Source organism: Engraulis encrasicolus, chromosome 7, assembly GCF_034702125.1.
Source record: "Engraulis encrasicolus isolate BLACKSEA-1 chromosome 7, IST_EnEncr_1.0, whole genome shotgun sequence".
Lineage (NCBI taxonomy): Eukaryota > Metazoa > Chordata > Actinopteri > Clupeiformes > Engraulidae > Engraulis > Engraulis encrasicolus.
This window is the reverse complement of record NC_085863.1, coordinates 53986116-54004059: the sequence shown is the minus strand read 5'-3', so window position 1 is coordinate 54004059 and position 17944 is coordinate 53986116. Positions and strand designations below refer to the sequence as shown.

At 41.3% G+C, this 17944-nt stretch overlaps 1 protein-coding gene across 1 annotated transcript; it reads right to left on the bottom strand.

Annotated features, from left to right (window-relative positions):
- Positions 1–1362: 1362 nt before the first annotated feature.
- Positions 1363–14573, bottom strand: pou2f3 (POU class 2 homeobox 3). The gene is made up of 13 exons (XM_063202664.1): positions 14438–14573; positions 14009–14065; positions 12041–12075; positions 10714–10818; positions 9978–10083; positions 9079–9167; positions 7907–8083; positions 5026–5167; positions 4526–4659; positions 3883–4047; positions 2945–2984; positions 2495–2609; positions 1363–2006 (listed from the first exon to the last, which is right to left on the bottom strand). Exons 2-13 carry the CDS (start codon positions 14055–14057, stop codon positions 1964–1966), a joined length of 1200 nt encoding a protein of 399 aa, XP_063058734.1. The 5' UTR covers positions 14058–14065; positions 14438–14573; the 3' UTR covers positions 1363–1963.
- Between the last annotated feature and the right edge of the window lie 3371 nt (positions 14574–17944).

Here is a 17944-nt window from a genome sequence, read left to right as displayed (position 1 = left end):
GCTCAGGGTCACGAGGTATTTCTGACTTTTAGTCACCTCATTGACAGCTCTCATCTGTTATCTCTGATCTGTCCTCTTGAGTTTGGGTCCATTTGTGTACATTTTGCTTGATGTTGTTTACCAGCGGTGGACTGGGGCCAACAAACAGGTCTGGGTATTTTTGTGTGACCCCCAGTAAATTATAGGCCAGTCTCTAAGAAAATACAAAGATCCCAACAGCATCAACCCTTGGGTAGATCAGACCACCGCAGGTGCATCGCCAGACCTATTTTACAGCGGTACGTGCTTGGGTATTGATTTGCGGTGCCCCGGAATGAGTTTCACAAAAAAACAACAACCTTGCTATCTTGGAATTTAGCTCAAGGTTAGCATATGGAGTAATCTACAGGATGTGCAAAAAATAGCACACATGCACTTCTTGCAGTAATATAATTCATTTACAAGCTGTTTAAAATAAATAACGGCAAAAACATTTTTTTGCTCTCGTGCTCCAAGTGCTCACATTAGCTCTTGTTGCCCCTTACTGTGCCCCTGTATAGCATTAGGTCAGCTGACGCCCCTGGACCACCGGTAGGGCCATCAGCCACCAGGAAATACCCTGTATGCCAGAATACCGATCCTGGCCTGTTGTGGACTGTGGTGATAAATAAATGTTGACGATACACATGGCAAAAAAGCTGACAACAAAAATGAAAATTTTATTCAGTTTAAATAAACAATACAGGTAGTAGTAAGCATTTTCACACACAACACACAAATCTCAACATGAATGGCTTAGTGTACAGAATATGTTTTCTTACAGTGCACAGAGCTCATTTTTTGTTTTTCTAAATCTGCAGCTTTACATCCTTTTAGATGTATTGCAATCATTCATAGCCATACAATGACATCTCAGTTCGTTGTGTAAATTTGACTAAATTAACACATCTTTAAAGCCTTCATCTGTTGTGAACATGTCAAAACCTCTATCAATTTTCCCCATTATTAGGAAACATTTGGGATAGAGGGAATAACATGCTAACAGCCGGTAGTGGACTTTCAATGGTTACACTTCATTTTGGTCACTGTTACATCAAGTGTTAGGTACTTGCACTGTTCCTTAGGGTTAGAGTTAGGGTTAGCTTTGTAGTGTGTAGGTAATATTACATGTCATTAAATAGATACTGTAAGTTAGGAACCATAAAAATAAAGTGTTAAAGTCTTGCCATAGTTCAATGCATTATTTTATAACATTGAGCAATGCAATGACGTGAGCTCGCTCAGGCTTATTACACTGGTATAAACATCAACAAATATCGTAATTTGTCTGTATGTCTAAGTTAAGTTTACAATACGATTAGAAAAAAATCGTCTTGGCTTGAATTGTGAATGAATTCTTTGTCATGATGTTTATTTACAGTATATAGAAGGTAGAAAGGCACATACATACAGTATATTAACCAAAAATGTGAGGGCTCTGTTTGTATGCCTGTGCTGGCAATCCCGAGAGGCAGGGAGAACTGTAATGTAAACACTCTGAAAAGGATGAACAGTTCTGTGAGAGTCATTTTTCGTTGTCTTGAGAAGGGCCTACATTCCTTTCCAATGGTCCTCTCACACCCTCTGTGGCTCTCTGCTTTGAATGTCCCTACAAGCATTTAACTCTATGAAATGATATATACACATTTGAAATTTAGTGAACCTTGTATGCAACTCATCACTGCACAGTTTTTCAGGGAAATAAAAAATAGCCATTCCGGCTAACAGACAGCCAAGTAAACTTCAGTCGGTCCTATTTCATGGTCAACAAAAAAATCTTCATCATGATGACCGAGGTTTTACTTTGAAATGTTGCTCCAAAATCCTTTTCTTCAACCGTTTCACCAACATCAGTGAACAAAAAAATAGAAAACAACCTTCATGTACAAAGCCCATGACCTGATCCACAGGCTCTGGGTATAGCCTCTCCTGGCTTGGGTTCCTCTCAGTGATGATAAGACGTGTGACTCCACGAACGATACCAGGACCTGGAAACCAAACAAAACAAACACAGACATGTCACAAAGGTCTGGTTGGAATCACAACCCAGCCCTGTGTGGCCTTGGATGGAAATGAGATGGAAATAGGCTGCATTGTGGCCACTAACGTTAAGAAAGACGCTGGCTAAGCTGCTGTACTCAAACAATTGGAGGGTCCTCAGTTTACCACTGTGAGTTATCAAATGTCTCCTATAGGTGATAAAATAGTTATTGGAAGAACTCTAAGGTCCCCACAAGAACATTTAGGGGTTCACACACATTCTGAAAACAGCACCTCTGGGTTTGTGTGTTCACTGAGGGACCGTCAAGAAAACCAATAGGGGTTTGCTAGTTTGCCTCCTATAGTAACAAAGTAGATTCTTCAAACAAAGGCAAGGGACTGGGGCAACCTGGATTCAGAAGAATTAGGAATATGTGGCCCTGGATTATAACTTTTGAATCCAGGTTGCCCGTCACTGGAAGGATAGTGTGCTTACCCTGGGTTGCCGAAGGCCTGGTTGATGCCCTGTGAGGTCAGAGGGTTGGAGGCAGAGGAGAGTCCACTCGGAGACGACCCTCGACCCGGGCTGCCGGGAGACGAACTGGAAGACACTACAGGGAGAAGAGGCAAATCAAATAGCAGCATTGATTTTCCTATCTGTCTACGACCTGTGTCTCTGGCTGTTGCAGACAGCACCCGGAAGCACCAATTTGAGCATTAGAGTTAGCACTCCTCCTTCCCTCTCTTTTATTAATAACAAAGTGATGTGTTTTATTGCAGTCGGACAGTGATTGAAGGGATGTACTGTACATGGCTTATGGAGTCAAGAGAAACTTTACTCTGCAACATCTCACATACAGTACCAGCTAGTCCTATTATTTCTATTCTTTCTTAGGAAATGTTTTAGCGTTTGAAGACATTGATTGAAGAGATGAACAGGGCTTACCTCCACCTGTGGTGAGGGGGCTGTAGGGTCTGGATGTCGGCTGCAGTGGAGGAAATGGATGGAGAATAAAAAAGAGATGTGGATTATAGTGGTTATAACAGTAATAAAGGTGTGCGTACGGTACGCACATCATATAAAGAGGCGCTGGCGACCTGAGACAAAAGTTTTCATATGAAGCCAGATATTTTTGCAGTATTTATTTTAAAAAATATTTTTATTCTTTTTTGCCATTATCTCCAATAGGACAGTGGAGGTGAGACAGCAAACGAGTGGGGAGAGAGAGACAGGGAAGGATCAGCATATGACCAGGGCCGTAATCAAACCCGGGTCGCCAGAATAGTAACCCAGTGCCTACCTTTAGGCCACTGCGGGGCCATTTTTGCAGTATTAGCTGAGACAAATTTAACCCTCTTAGTGAAGGTTCAACTTCCTAATTGTTGAATAAACACTGTAGCATTCATTGTGCACTCTTATCAGCATGTGATCTGGGGAAGGCCACAGTGCTTAAAGGTTGTCATATAAATGGACCGTGTCACTGACTCGGAGTGTGCGGCACCTTACTTCCTCTTTATGAGAGACAGTCACATCGATTGTGCTGCTATAACAGCCGATAACACCAGCCCTTCGCGCTACAGTACACCTCTTGTCTTCCAGTGACTTTGGCTGTGTGCTGTATATTGAGAGATGGCTTTCTCCTTGATATGTAGACTGTACAGAAGTGTGCACACTATATGAATACTAGTATGAATACACTTTAATTCAAATGTCACAAAAATGAACTCTGTCACTTTTGCTGACTGGTATGGCAAAATGGTGCCTGACAACCATATCAATGGAACCAACCAGACCCTGAACAATAATAAATAATAGGGCGACTGGTTTACCTGACTGTTGTACCATTATGGCTGTTTAACAGTAGACTTGTAAAGGATGCTCACCACCCGGGAGTTGAAGTTGTGTGACTTCATGGGTGAGGAGGTGACGGGGCAGTAGATTCTCTTCTCCTTCTGCCTCCGGTTGCAGAACCAGACGCGCACCACCTCCTTCTCCATGGACAGCTGCTCCGAGATCAGTGCTATCTCCTCCGAGTTGGGCTTGGGATTCTGCAACACCATGGTGGTTTTGTTAGCATTTGTGTGGATTTGTATGGATAGCAGTGAGAAAAAAAGAAAGAAAAAAAAGTATACGCTCAGTAAATAAATGACTTGGATGAAAAAGAAGCAGCAGATGCATTCATGCAGTGAGTTGAAGCAATATAGTGTGGCTGTCAGGCAGAAACCTTATCTCCACTTTTCACAAGTTTTTAACTTATTAATTTATAAATCACTATTTTCTAAATAAATAATAATTGCAACATTAAAGTTGGTTATTAAATAATGTATCATACACATACTCATGGAGACTGACCAGTAGTACCGATTTATATTTTACAATGAATAAAGAACGAATATGTATAAATTAATTGTACAAATTGTGGAGATACGAGGTTTCTGCTGTATCATTGAACAATGTAAGCCTAAGGAAAAAAAATGTCTTTTGTCTGTTTCTATAAACCCTGAAATGCATGAAAAAGCCCCTCACATCTCCAAAGCGTTTCTCGAGTGTGAGTTTGATGTTGGTCTCTATGCTTGTCCTCTTTTTCCTCTTCCTGCCATATCCCTCCATCAGCTGCGGTAGCGTGGTCTGGTTACTCATGGTCTCAGAGGGAGAGCTCTCTGACAAAACAAGTTGGAACAAAAATGTGAGCATAAAAAATTGTGAAAAAATATCTGAATATTTCATGTATATGGAGAGGATTGTTTACATGTGGTTCCCCTTTTATTCGAGGGGAATAGTTTATATTAAAATGTTGTTCAAGCAATGGAGGGAATTAATACAGAAAATGAAAATAATGTAATGAAATAATAACGAAAATAGCCAGTCAGATGAGGACATAATGCACAAGACTGAATCCCATGTGACAGTATTTCACTGGACCTCCATCAATTACTCATTGAATACCTTTTGAAAATATTGTGTTCCAAAAAAATATGGTTGGCCTATATTTGTGGTACACATAAGCTCTCAACAGACAGTTGTACCTGCATCGCTCAGCCACTTCTCCAGCAGTGGTTTCAGCTTGCACATGTTCTTGAAGCTCAGGTTGAGAGCCTCAAACCGGGAAATAGTGGTCTGGCTGAAGTCATTCCCATACAGCTTCCCCATGGCCAAACCCACATCACCCTGGAGAGAGAGAGAGAGAGAGAGAGAGAGAGAGAGAGCAAGAGAGAGAGAGCGAGAGCGAGAGAGAGAGAGAGACTGTGTAAATGTGTGTATTTATGAAAGCATGAAAGAGTGAAATAAAGATAATGGACAGATAGACAAAAGTCAAGCCCCTGCCCTGTGTGCAAATGATGGCCTTCACCCTCCATCATCATCTAGACTATGGTCCACCTGTCTGGCGCTCATTAACGACCGTCCGGGGGCTATAAACAATGCCAATAAACAAAATTGCGTCCCCTTACATTACGTAGTAGGCTCCTAAGAGTCGCCACTGAAACACTCGAATGCGATGCAAATGCCCACGGTGGAATCATGGCAGGGTTATAAAGGTCACACTCAAAGGGACGTTTGAAACCTTATGTAAAGCAGCCTTCCATGCCGTTTTACATTTCTCTCCAGTAGAATATGTGTGAATGTGAGTGTCAGCATCTGTGATTTATGTGAATTGGAGAGAGCCCTGAAATGAGCCGAGTTACTGTTGAGTTTTTTAAAATGTAGTTGCAGATGTTGCCGTACATTACCCGGTTACATTTTTCCAACTTGAATGAAAGAACCTTGATTATTTCATACAGCCTTGACTTGACAGATAGTACTCAATTATTGACATTTGCACAAGTGGTGGCTACATCAGCATTACCGGTAATCTCAGGTAGGGAATATTTTCCAGCAATGTAAGGGCTATTTTGAGGGACAAATAAAACCATGATTTGAAGAAACATCCTCTACACCACCAAGCTCACCGTTAACATGGCCTGTCATCCAGCAAGCCATGTTTTGCTTGAGTAGGCCTATATACAAAGTGAGATCATTCCCTTTTTATTTCCTTTGGACTGAATTTGTTTCAGGATTAATACAGTTTTTCTCGATTGCTTACACACATTTTTCAGAATCAGTTTTCAAATTCTCAAAACTCTACACACAAATCTCCAAACCTCACACGCAACGGGCAGAACTCTTCACTTCCTCTGAAAAATGCACGTCTTGTCTCAAAACAATGTACTCTCTTCTAAAAACCTCATTTTGTTCTCAAATAACACACACAAGCAGTCATTTCAATACACTCTTATGTGAACCATTGAACACTAATATGCACAAGGTAAAACTCTATACTCAACTTGACACACAGTAGAAACTTATTTTCTTCACTGTTCTACTCACTAAAGAGGGTATTTTTCTGTAGTAAAATACTGAAATATTGTTTTTAGACTCGGAGTACACAAATGTGTGGCAAAAAATATATTTTACATATTTTTCTGACATTTTTAAAAAAATTACTTTTTTATTGTAAAATATTGGGTAACCACATGAAAGTGATCTCTTGTATAACATCTTTTGGAGTTCAAAAACTAAACAAATGTGTTTTCTCACTGCATCCACTCGTGTTTTCATCAATATCACATGCAATGTGTGTCCTTATGGGGTGATGATTTCAGATTGTAAACCGGTATGAAGAGAGTTTGCCCATCTGATGAGGAAGTGAACATAGGGTGGCAGTTGATTTTAGTATTTTGAATGGCAGTGTGTTCAATGCGACAACCAGGGTTTTTCTTCATGAAAATTGTGTGTAATCCAGAAAATTGTGTGTAGTGGTTTGAAAAGAGTGTGTTTTAAAACTGAAATGTGAGTGTAAATAAGGAATTGTGTTTAGTGTTCAGTGACATTGGTTAGGGGAGTTGGGAAATGGGTGAGATGTTCCGAGAATTGTGTTTGAAGTACCAGAACTTGTGTGGAGGCAATCGAGAAAAACTGTAATAAGACTGTCTGCACTACTACACACTGTTCTGTGTAATGGCAACTAATGTACTCCAGCACATGGACTCCACCATGGTGTCCACCAACGTCCACCACCCCTCTCTAACATACTGCAGGTTTTCTCTCCAAATGATCACAACGTTAAGCTCAGAGTCTTTCTCTGGTGTGAAATGCAGATTGTTGTACTTTTAAAATGAGCAGCCCATAACTTCCCCTCCACCTTTCTGGTTTGATTGATCAGTAGGCTTAAAGGACTACTTATCAGTAATTAACTCTGATATGTCTCGTCTAATGGTAGCATTTCCCAACACTGCGCTCAGTGGGCATGGAGTGATATCTGTCATCCACGACATGGGCTGATGGTACTCGGGGGTCAATGCTGTTTGATTTTTTTATTATTTTCTTAGAAACTGGTCCACAATCCACAATACGATATTCACTTTATTGTCAGTTGATGCTGAAATTAAGTTTGCATCCCTGAGCAAGACAATCTGCAAAAATGTGATTTACCACCGTTCAAATGACCGTTAGCAGTCATAAGCAGCTCATCACCTGTGTGAAGCCCAGTTAGATCCTGCTCTGCTTCAGCAACCTTCTCTAAAATGCATTTTCTCTTCAAATCCAAGGTGTCTACTCTACACCGAGCAAGGGCCTCATCTAGCATGTGGGTAGCACACTTTCCCACGCTCCGTTTCCCTTGGTTCATTCTGTCTATATCAAAGAGAAATAAAGAAGATGCCACACACTCTGCTCCATGTTTAACTGGGAGTGACCTTTCGGCCTTCTTAAACAAATTCGCAAGTGGCCAACACCTCAGCAAGACTACTGGTGTGCAATACTTTCATTCTTCTAAGTCATTCTGTCCATATAACAATCTACTGTCCATTTAGCGATAATTTACCGAAAGGTTGCCAATCTACATGACCACAGCTGTAAGCATCTCCTCACCTGTGTGAAGCCCAGTTTGATCCTCCTCTGCTTGAAGGACTTGGCGAACTGCTCCAGCTCCTCCAGGTCGCTGGGCTCGTCCTGGGGGGAGGCGCCCATGTGCTTGGGCACCTGCAGGTGGGACATCTCCAGGTGCCCCTCCACCGAGGGCCCCGCCAGGCCGGCACGACTCATACCCTGAGCGAGGGAGCAGGTGGAGAGTTGAAGTTGAAGTTTTTTTAATTTGTGATTTCTGGGGTAGAAGTCTACATTAGATGAGATGATTAATTTCACTGGACCATCTCTGTCTGGTACCCTGATGTATCGGTCAGCTCTGGCAGTGAAATGTCATGATATCAGTGATAAGAAATTGAGCAGAAGCCCTAGGTGGTAACGGCACCGGTGCAATGGACCTGCAGGGGAGACATCTCCAGATGTCCCTACGCTGTGGGACCCACCACGTCTGCTCACCTCATACCCTGAGGGGATGGAGGGTTTGAGAGTTGAATGAATGGAGGGGGGGAATGGTTGGAGGTTGGAGGGATTGTAGGTTGGAGGTCAGAGATTGGAGGGTATGTTCTTGGAGAGGTTGGAGGGCTGATGGGGGTGTAGGAGTTGGGCAGGAGAGTTGGAAGTTGAAGGAATGGGCTGCTTGAGGTTGGAAGGTTTGGAGATGACAGAGAGGGCAATAGAGCTGTTGCTTGCTGTTCCTCAAAGCAATATTTAAATGCTATACTCTGCATTGGCATTTGACTGCTGTTCACGGATGCAAATATGATTGAGAAAAAACATTGCTCGACATGCATGTAGATTTGATGATACCATAAAATTTGCTTTGCAGAATTGACTTCTACAGTTAGAGTAAACATTCAGCAGCACTGTCATTGTGGAGGCAAGCATCTTTGTATATTGTTATCATGGCATATAATATATCAACAATAGCAATAAATGACAGCACATTTGTGTATTTCATTTACTTGTGTATTTAATTTTGTGTATTTAATTTACTTGTGTAATGAGTACGTAGATGGTAGTAGTAGATAGTAGATGTTACTCTTACCAGCCAAACACACATTGACTAATGAGTTATTTTTTTCACCAGCATTTGGCTGGTTGGCAGGTGTTAATTTAGATCCCTGCTCCCATGTACAGTGTATAGTACCATTGAGTATGCCATGTGATATGAAGGGTACCTGTGGAGTGAGTGCGAGGCCAGGTTGGTGCGGCAGCAGTCCTGTCTGGGATTGAGAGGGCAAGGACAGCAGGTTCGGCTGTAGCAGAGCTGCAAAGGAGAAACATCAACATACACATTCAGGGCCAGTGCTAGTCATAGGCAGACAAGGCGGTCGCCTAGGGCACCAAATGTCTTGGGGGTGCCATAGTTACACCCGCAAGTAGCACAGACAGACCACAAAATTAGAATGTCAAGAAAAAACATTAGACATTACATTGAATATGTTTATTCATGGGCACTCAGTAAATATGTAAGTACTAGATTAGTTGTGTTTGACCAGATGTACGATGCCAATTTCTATATACACAATAGGGAAAGGGGGAGCTGGCCTAGGGCACCAAACTGACGAGAACCATCCCTGTACACAGTAAATATGTAAAGTTCCTCAAAGAAACTTCAGCTTTGAGAAATTAGTTCCTTGGGGGAAAACTGAGGGTAGCAAATTGAAGAACCGCCAAACATTATTTGAGAGACCTATGTGGGGGTAGTTGTGAAGATTAATTAATTGTAATTGTTTGATTTTTTAATAACTTTAGGGGTTCCTCCAAAATTTTACTTTTGCCTGAAAATGTCTACAAGAACGTCTATAAATTCCTCAGAAAACTTCTAGGGCACATGACAAACTGAAGTTTTATAGACGGAAGGCTGCTGCCAATCTACTTTATGAAATGCTAATTTGCTGTGAAGATTCTCATTCATTTAGGTCATGCTCTTCAAAAAGTTAAGTTGTAAGCAACTGGGCTTCCTCTGTGCTTGAAAGGCGTTTCCTTCTTCATCCAAGCAGTTCCATCAGTTCTCCAGGTGCTTACAGCTAAACTTTAGATATAGTGGTGACTCTATACACAGATTTTCACTGACCTTGGTGTGATGACTGTGCTTGTGACAGGAGAAAGGGGGAAGAGGAGGGCAGGTGGGAGCCGGACATCAGCACTAGCTGAGGGATGGGGTGCAGAGATGGAAGGTCCTAACAGGAGCAAAGGAAACAGACAGGACTTCAGTGCTGGCATCAGACCATCAAAAGAAGCAGATGTAAAGCTCGTCAATGGTAAGTCGAGTCAGACACAGTTTTTCTTATCTATGATGTCTTGGGTAGGGTTCTACATAAGAAGGGCTCATTCATTTCAATAAGCAATGGCCTGGTGTATCAGCCGGTAATGGTTATGAACTGACGTGATATGAGTGCTATGAAACTGAGTAGAGGGCAGCGGAGGACCTAATTGTCCACTGAATAATTGTCTAGTTGTTAAGACATGGCCCCTGTTATAAATGTCCTGTTTCCTGAATAGCAAGGACCAAGTTGGAGAGCATTACCTTCGGCAGCGTGTAAAGCCATACTCGTGTAGTATGGTTGTAAAAATCTTTTCATCAACTATTACAGCAGTATGGGGCTAAATGTTTCAGCAAGGTAGATTTGACCAATGTGGAACTTGTAGCCTTGGGCCCAGGACCATTGAGGGCAAACAACACCAAACAGGGGTTTTGTGCCTAACACAGTGTGTTGTGGCAGCAGACTTTACAAATACCCTCTGACCAGATATACGTTATTTCTCTGACAGGGTCCGTGGAGTACCCTGAGAGGTTTGAAGTCACTTACCCCTGCGAGGGAGCCTCCTGGCAGGTAGGAGCCTTGCGTCAGGTGGCATGTCTTGTGTGGTGTAGTGGAGTGGGGGGAGTCGTTCAGGTCTTCTGTTTTGATCTGCTTATGAGGGGTAAAAAAAAATCTGATTACGGACTAGCACAATATAATGTTAATGGAAAAAGATTGTGTTACAAATAACAAATTATATTAAGATACACCAGATGGGTATATGCATACCGTATGTTACAAAGTAATCAGTATAGTCTATGACTGTGTAAGTGTGTGCATGAGAGAAAGCGAGAGAGGGAGAGGGAGGGAAAGAGAGAGATAGAGAGGGAGGGAAAGAGAAAGAGAGACTCTATTTCTCTCTGTGTTTGTGTCATCCTTATCAACATGTGGAACACACTGCTGGAAAGTCAGCATCAGTTGGAGTGTGTGTGTGTGAGTGTGCGTGCGCGTGCGTGCGTGTCTGCGCGCGTGTGTGTGCGTGTGCGCGCGCGCGTGTGTGTGTGTGTGCGCGTGCCTGCGTGCGTGCATGCGTGCGTGCGTGTGATCTGACTGCTAGACTCGTTAAACGAGATAGAGGCTTCAACAAACACACACACCTTGCCCTCTCCTCAGGCTGCCCAGTATGCAAATGTTTCCACAAGCCTGGAGCTAGTTCCTGCACTCCACATCACATCACATCACTTCAACCTCCCAAAACTGACACAAAGATACCACCAGCACACTACGGGCATACAGTGCAACAGCCCAGACACAGTGGAAACAGTGTTGGGAAGGCAGAGGGATGTGTATGCAGATGAATGTGAGGATTGTGTGAGGTTCAACAAAGATTATTAACATTACAATTATACCGTTAAAGTTGGACTTTGTATTGATTGTATTATTATTATTACTATTATTATTATTGCTATTATTATTATTATTATTATTATTATTATTATTATTATTATTATTATTATTATTATTATTATTATTACTATTTATTATTAATTACTATTGTTATTATTATCCTTATTATTATTAGTAGTAGTAGCAGTAGTGGTAGTATATTTGTTATTATTATTATTATTATTATTATTATTAATAAAAACAGCAATAAAATAATAATAATCATCATCATCATCATCATCATCATCTAGGTGGTGGGAATAGAGGAGGTATTAATATTGCTGCTGTATGTTTTCCACAAGGATATCTGTCAGCTACATGTCAGTGAGGAGCGTTATCTTTAAATCTGAATGTAAATATGGCTGGCCTGAGGCTCACGCGCATCAGTTGAAACGGAGCCACCCTTAAAGACAGCAGTTACACATCCTCAGCCAAGGGCTGCACTTACTTGTCTGGTGAAGTCAATACCATTTTGTTCAATGTCTGAAATAGGAAGAGAGAAAAAAAAGACGTTTGTTAACAACTTTGTATGTTGAGTTTGAAATGGGTTTTTTTTTCAACTTTAAAGAGGAAACAAAATGATTTCGGAATGACATGGAAAAGTCATATCAACGGACAGATCTTCCTTAAAAAAAAAAAAAAAAAACTTTTCGTAAATGATGCAATGATAAAATAAAAAATACAGAGGAATTCAAGGGGAGTCCATGCCAGGTAATCTTAACTCATTTGCCATTCAAATGAGGACACCGTGAGGTTGTGGTCAGCACTGAGCTCGCTCATCCCACAGTATGGAAATATGGCTCCTCTCCGGCCTAACTTCCAGTATGGAAATAAGGCATGGATGCAAATGCACTGGTCTCCCTAGCAACCCTTGAAGGCCCTGTGCTTTTGAATGCTTGTGGAGCGAGAGAGATAGAGAGAGAGGGAGAGACCCCGCTCCACTGCTGGTCTTCCACCAGTCCATTTTTATGACCTATATTTGTCATGACTTAATTTGTTTGACATCATCTTAATTTGTGTAACACTCAATTTAAATAGGGTAGAGTGTAGATTCTTCAAATCTTTGGCGAATGTTTGATAACATGCTGCAGTTGTTGTTCCCCCCTCCTCCACCCGTGCTGGATTTGTTTTTGTTTTTAAAGAAAGGCATTGTAGATTTGTATTTCTGTGTCTGACTGACTGTCCAAGAAAGGGCATAAGGTCATCATATACAAGCACACCCAGAAATCAAATAATCAAATCACATCAGTATTCTCTTATTTATAAATGTTCAAGATGTTGAAACGATAATAAAATCAAATTAAAATCCAAACAATCTTTCAATTGAATTGAATTTTTTTTTTTTTTAATTGTCTGTCTACACAATCTGGATGTCCTCATCCCATCCCAAGAATGGATGGGCTCCATAAGTGATGCGTTAGAAAAGGTCTGTAAACCAGGGCTGGGCTCAACCACCTGGGCTGTGGTTGGGCATTATAGTTTTGTAGTTAAGTTTTAAACAAAGTACAGCTACGTAGCTAAATTAAAACAAGCATGTGCCATTTAGTTATACATTGTCATAAATGTTCTCCACAAAGGTCTAATTTAAATAAAATGTAAGTATGTGAAACTACAGTACGTTGCTTAAGTAGTCAGCAGTCAGAGTTATTTCAGGTTTTTAGGTGTTGCTGTAGGCTATAACCGCTTCAGTGCAAACACAGACACGGAAATCCTGTTCACTACATAGATACAGAAAAAAGAAAAACAAAGAAAAGGTAAAACAAAACATAGAGCCTAACGTTTGAGCCCCAAAGACTGTCATCCAAGTCTGGTGTGTGTTCTTTTTTACACCAGCCATGCTCCCTGCTGTAAGGGAACGTCTAAGTGACTCCAAGGTAATTGTGACAGCTGATAAATGGATTTTTTTCTCAGCGCATGAGACACTAGGGAGAATCCTAAAGGACTCACAAGCCCAGACTTGGCCTGGCAAAGCCATACAAAGAGAAACCCTAGTTCAGACCCATACACATATGCACAGTCGCACACACCTGCCCAAAATTTGCTTTCGTTTTTAAACATCTATTATGGCATGAGGTTTCACACTGTCAAACTGTCACACCTGCCAAATAGGCACACATATTTCCATTACAATCCGTCCTTCAGCCTTCTAAATAAATTAATTACAAATATTGGTCCATCTGTGCAAACTAATGTCCCATCAATGTAACTTTTGACATCAGTGCACCTATGCCCAAAGCACTGCCAATCCGTCAATGACACTTGAACCCCTTGCGTAGTCCATAAACAAACACTAGTGGTGGTGGAGGTACAGTATTAGTATCGGTATTACAGTCACATAAAATCAAAACCTGCATACTGTACATTACATGTTATCACAGGTGTAAAAAAGGTTTAACGAAGAGTGGCGTTTGCTTACCAGCTTGTTCACTCTGAGCGTCCGCCTGGTCCACATGTTCCGAGCTCATCTTAATATCTGTAATGATAAATACAGCTGATTTACCTACAGGATCACAACTTTATGCCGACCGACACACGTGGCGATTCAGGCGCACAGCTCACAGTAAAATGATCTTGAGGTTTTATTCTAATGCGCTGTGTCCAACTTTCAAATCCACTGTAATCACTGCCATAATATTCATAAGTTTGGAAGACAAGGGCTATCCCCCATCCAGCATCGCATCACAATCTCTGGCCTCCCAACTCACACTCTCTGCCACAACATACTTGTTTTTACAGCAATGTACTTTACACCTACATTTCGGACAAAAAACAGTGTACATGACATTAACAGTGTACATGCAAAGTATATTTTTTGAAAACCTCTCACTGAGAATGCTACACTCACCTGGTCAGTGCTGTAAAGCCAGAAAGAGAGATTGGGGGGAAGTTGGATGAGAGGGATGAGATGCCAATGTTGTTTCCAGGCTCTCCTTGATCTCTCTCCTTGATGTCGAAATGCGTATTCCCGGGTAAAAAAAAGAATTATCTGCTATACCATCTACAGAGGAAACTTTGTCATTTCCCAAAGTAGGTTAGTGGAGGGCCACTACTCACCTTTTGAGTATACTGCGCGGGGCAGCTAGATAGATCATTTGCATGAGTCCTCCGGTTTGTCCTATCCAGACTCTGATGTTTTGCATAAGACAACAATGAGCACCGTCTGCTGGCTGCAAACTTCGAAAAAGCTTTGGAAGCGTGTGTGTGCGTGTGTGTGTACGTACGTGTGTGTGTGTGTGTGTGTGTGTGTGTACGTACGTGTGTGTGTGTGTGTGTGTGTGTGTGTGTGTGTGTGTGTGTGTGTGTGTGTGTGTGTGTGTGTGCACTCGTGTTTGTGTGTGTGTGTGCGTGCGTGCACTCGTGTTTGTGTGTGTGTCGTATGGGCATGTGTGTGTGTGTGTGTGCATGCACTCACGTGAGTGTGTGTGTGTATTTGTGTGTGCATGTGCGTGACAATGGGATGATATGTCTGTGTCCACAAGAGTGTGTCTGATGGTCTGAGCCAATTTGTTTAAATCTTTTGAAAGGGCCTCTAAACAGATAGATAACAACTGGTCAAGTCTATCACAGAACTGAGGAAATGAATAAAGGTACTGTAGTTCTACATATCCAGCTTGACTACAGAACTGATCTGGATCTCCCCTGTGCAGGGACTCATCCTGGACCTGTGTGTTTGATATCCATGGGCAAACGCTGAAAAGCGTTTGCTTTTGGACATGGTGGTAATCTATAAATAAATAATGAGACTTAGCTTGTGAGTGCGGATTTTTCTTCTTTCAGTTGAAACCTTTTATTGCGCACCCAAAGACATTCATTTTTTCCAAGAAGTTGAGCGCATCCCTTGACAAAACTTGATATCCATGGGCATCCATACTGTAAGGCCAGTGGTTCCCAAACGCTTTCAGCAGGTCCCACCCCCTTTTGGACTTCACCCACCCACCATAGTCTTATCCTAGTAATGGATTTCTAGCAATAATAATAGCAGACAAACTATTCATGGAAAATTTAGTAATATTAATTGACAAAAAAAAATCCCTTGTCATTTTTGGCCCATTAATATTGCTGGATTTTCTACTAGTAGTTTGTCTGCTAATATTGCTAGAAAAGCACAGGACAGCAAATTTGGTTAGTAACAGTATTCACTTGTATGGTTAATAGATGTACAGAGATATATTTATACATCTATTAATTACTAAATGTACTGAGATGTATTTATACACCTATTAACCACAAGTGAATACTGTTACTAACCAAATTATGGAATTACGTATGTTAGCTGTTTGCTGTTACCTGTGGATTTCCCGTATTTATGCCATGTCCCTTTTGTCCTCGACTCCCCTTCAGTAGGGTACCTGCACGACCCCCCCTAGAGGTCCCGACCCCCAGTTTGAGAACCACTGCTGTAGGTAAACCCACATAAGGTAGATTTGCATCCACACGGAGATTGTTGTGTGTAATGACATCCATCATTTTAACAGGTTTGTTTACAATAGACCATGTTAGAAGAAGCCTAAATGGAGCCTATATTATTCAGTTTTAGTCCAATGCTTCGGTTCATGTGCCAGAGAATTGACTGGTAGGCCTAGTATTATATAATCTGCATTAAAGGAGAATTCTGGCAAATTTGAACATGCTCATGCTACCCTTGACTTGTCAGTACCCGACGATGGGGCATTTGTTTTGGTTGTTGTCACAGACTTCTATTATAACACAAGTCAGTGGTTGTTGTTGTTGTTGTTGTTGTTAAGCTCTTTCCGAGATCCTGGCCATTCTAATGGGTGCATTGCTTGTTTACGTCTAAAAGAAATATCATCCCAGAAGTCATTGATGTGGTGTAAGCTGTCTGCTAATGCTGTATGACTTTTAGTATTTGGAGAATGTTACTTTAAAAATTATTATAATAAAGTTAACAAACCATGCCCCACTACAGTGGCCAGGATCTCAGAGAGGGTTTAATTTAAAAAAAAAAAAAAAGCGTTGGGTACTGACATGTCAAGGGTAGTATGAGCAATACAGCTGCATGTTGAATAGGCCGGAACACACACCTGTCAGGTAGAGCATAAGTAGGCTACTTGGGAAAAACAACTGCCCTACAAAGCAATGAGGCAGTTAGTGCATTGCTGTTGAAAATAAGGTATGGATTTAATGACATATTAATATCAACATGAAGTTAAATAACATGATTGATTTGTAAAGTATGTGGTACTATAGAGTAACAAGACAGCCACATGTCAATAGTGAAACTGCTTAGGTTGGACAACAGAATAATGTTAAAGTGATTTTACTCAGCTCAGAGGTAAGCAAGAATAGCCTTCCCTGTGGATACATGCTGTGTCCTACTCTAAACCTAATAAAGTATCTGTTAATACATTGTATGCTGTATATTCTACCTGAAAATATATAGTCCACCCTGTGAACACATAACCTTCACTGTGAAGAATGGGGATTTACGGATTAATCTATGACTAATCTAAAGACTGATATGCGAGCAGGTGTGTCAAACAGAAGGCCTGACATAGACTTGTAGAGAAAGAAAAAAACAAGAATGTAAAAAAACAAGCAAATCTCTAGCCCATTGCAAAGTTGCTGTAGGTTTTCAGTATTTGAGAACAATGTTATTGCTCCATACCACTGATATACTGCTGTCATCTACCTTGAGATGATTGATAGCAATACGATTCCAATGTGAGTCAGAAATTTTGAAATTACGTTAGTGGTCAGGCCCACTTGAAATTGGTTGTGGCCCCTGGACCGAAATGAGTTTGACACCCCTGCTGTAGAGGGAGGAGTACTTGTGCAATACCGCAGCAGATCACATACTAAACTGGCAACACCCAATTAGAGCTTAAATTGATAATGACACTGCATGATGCATTCATGTTTTGATGGAAGCTACTTTTCCCCTAACGTGGGCTACAGTTTATGATGAACCTGCCCGAGTTGGTAATGTGATATACAGCTCACCCAGCAGATGCAGATATTATCCTATACATCTGCAGGGGTAGGCCTACCTGAGAGTGTGGGTTGTCAGTAAGTCATGTCAAGCTGTACTTGAGGAATTCTGTATGACAACCTGACATGGCCATTAGCAGCCTAATACATTTACAACAAATGTATAACCAAGTCATAATGTAGCCTAGTATTACTATTGGCTTTGTGTAAAGTCTTCAATGGCAATTACAGTGTTCCACTGGTGGAACGGGGCATATTATGGCTACTGGAGGTTTTCAGGTACGGTGGTTCAGAAGTTCAGCATGTTATTTTTTTAAAGGCTTATCCCACGCACAACATCAAAGCTGACAGTGCAGCCAGTCAGTGTTAGATGATGCCACTCTGTGAAACAGGTTGCAACAGG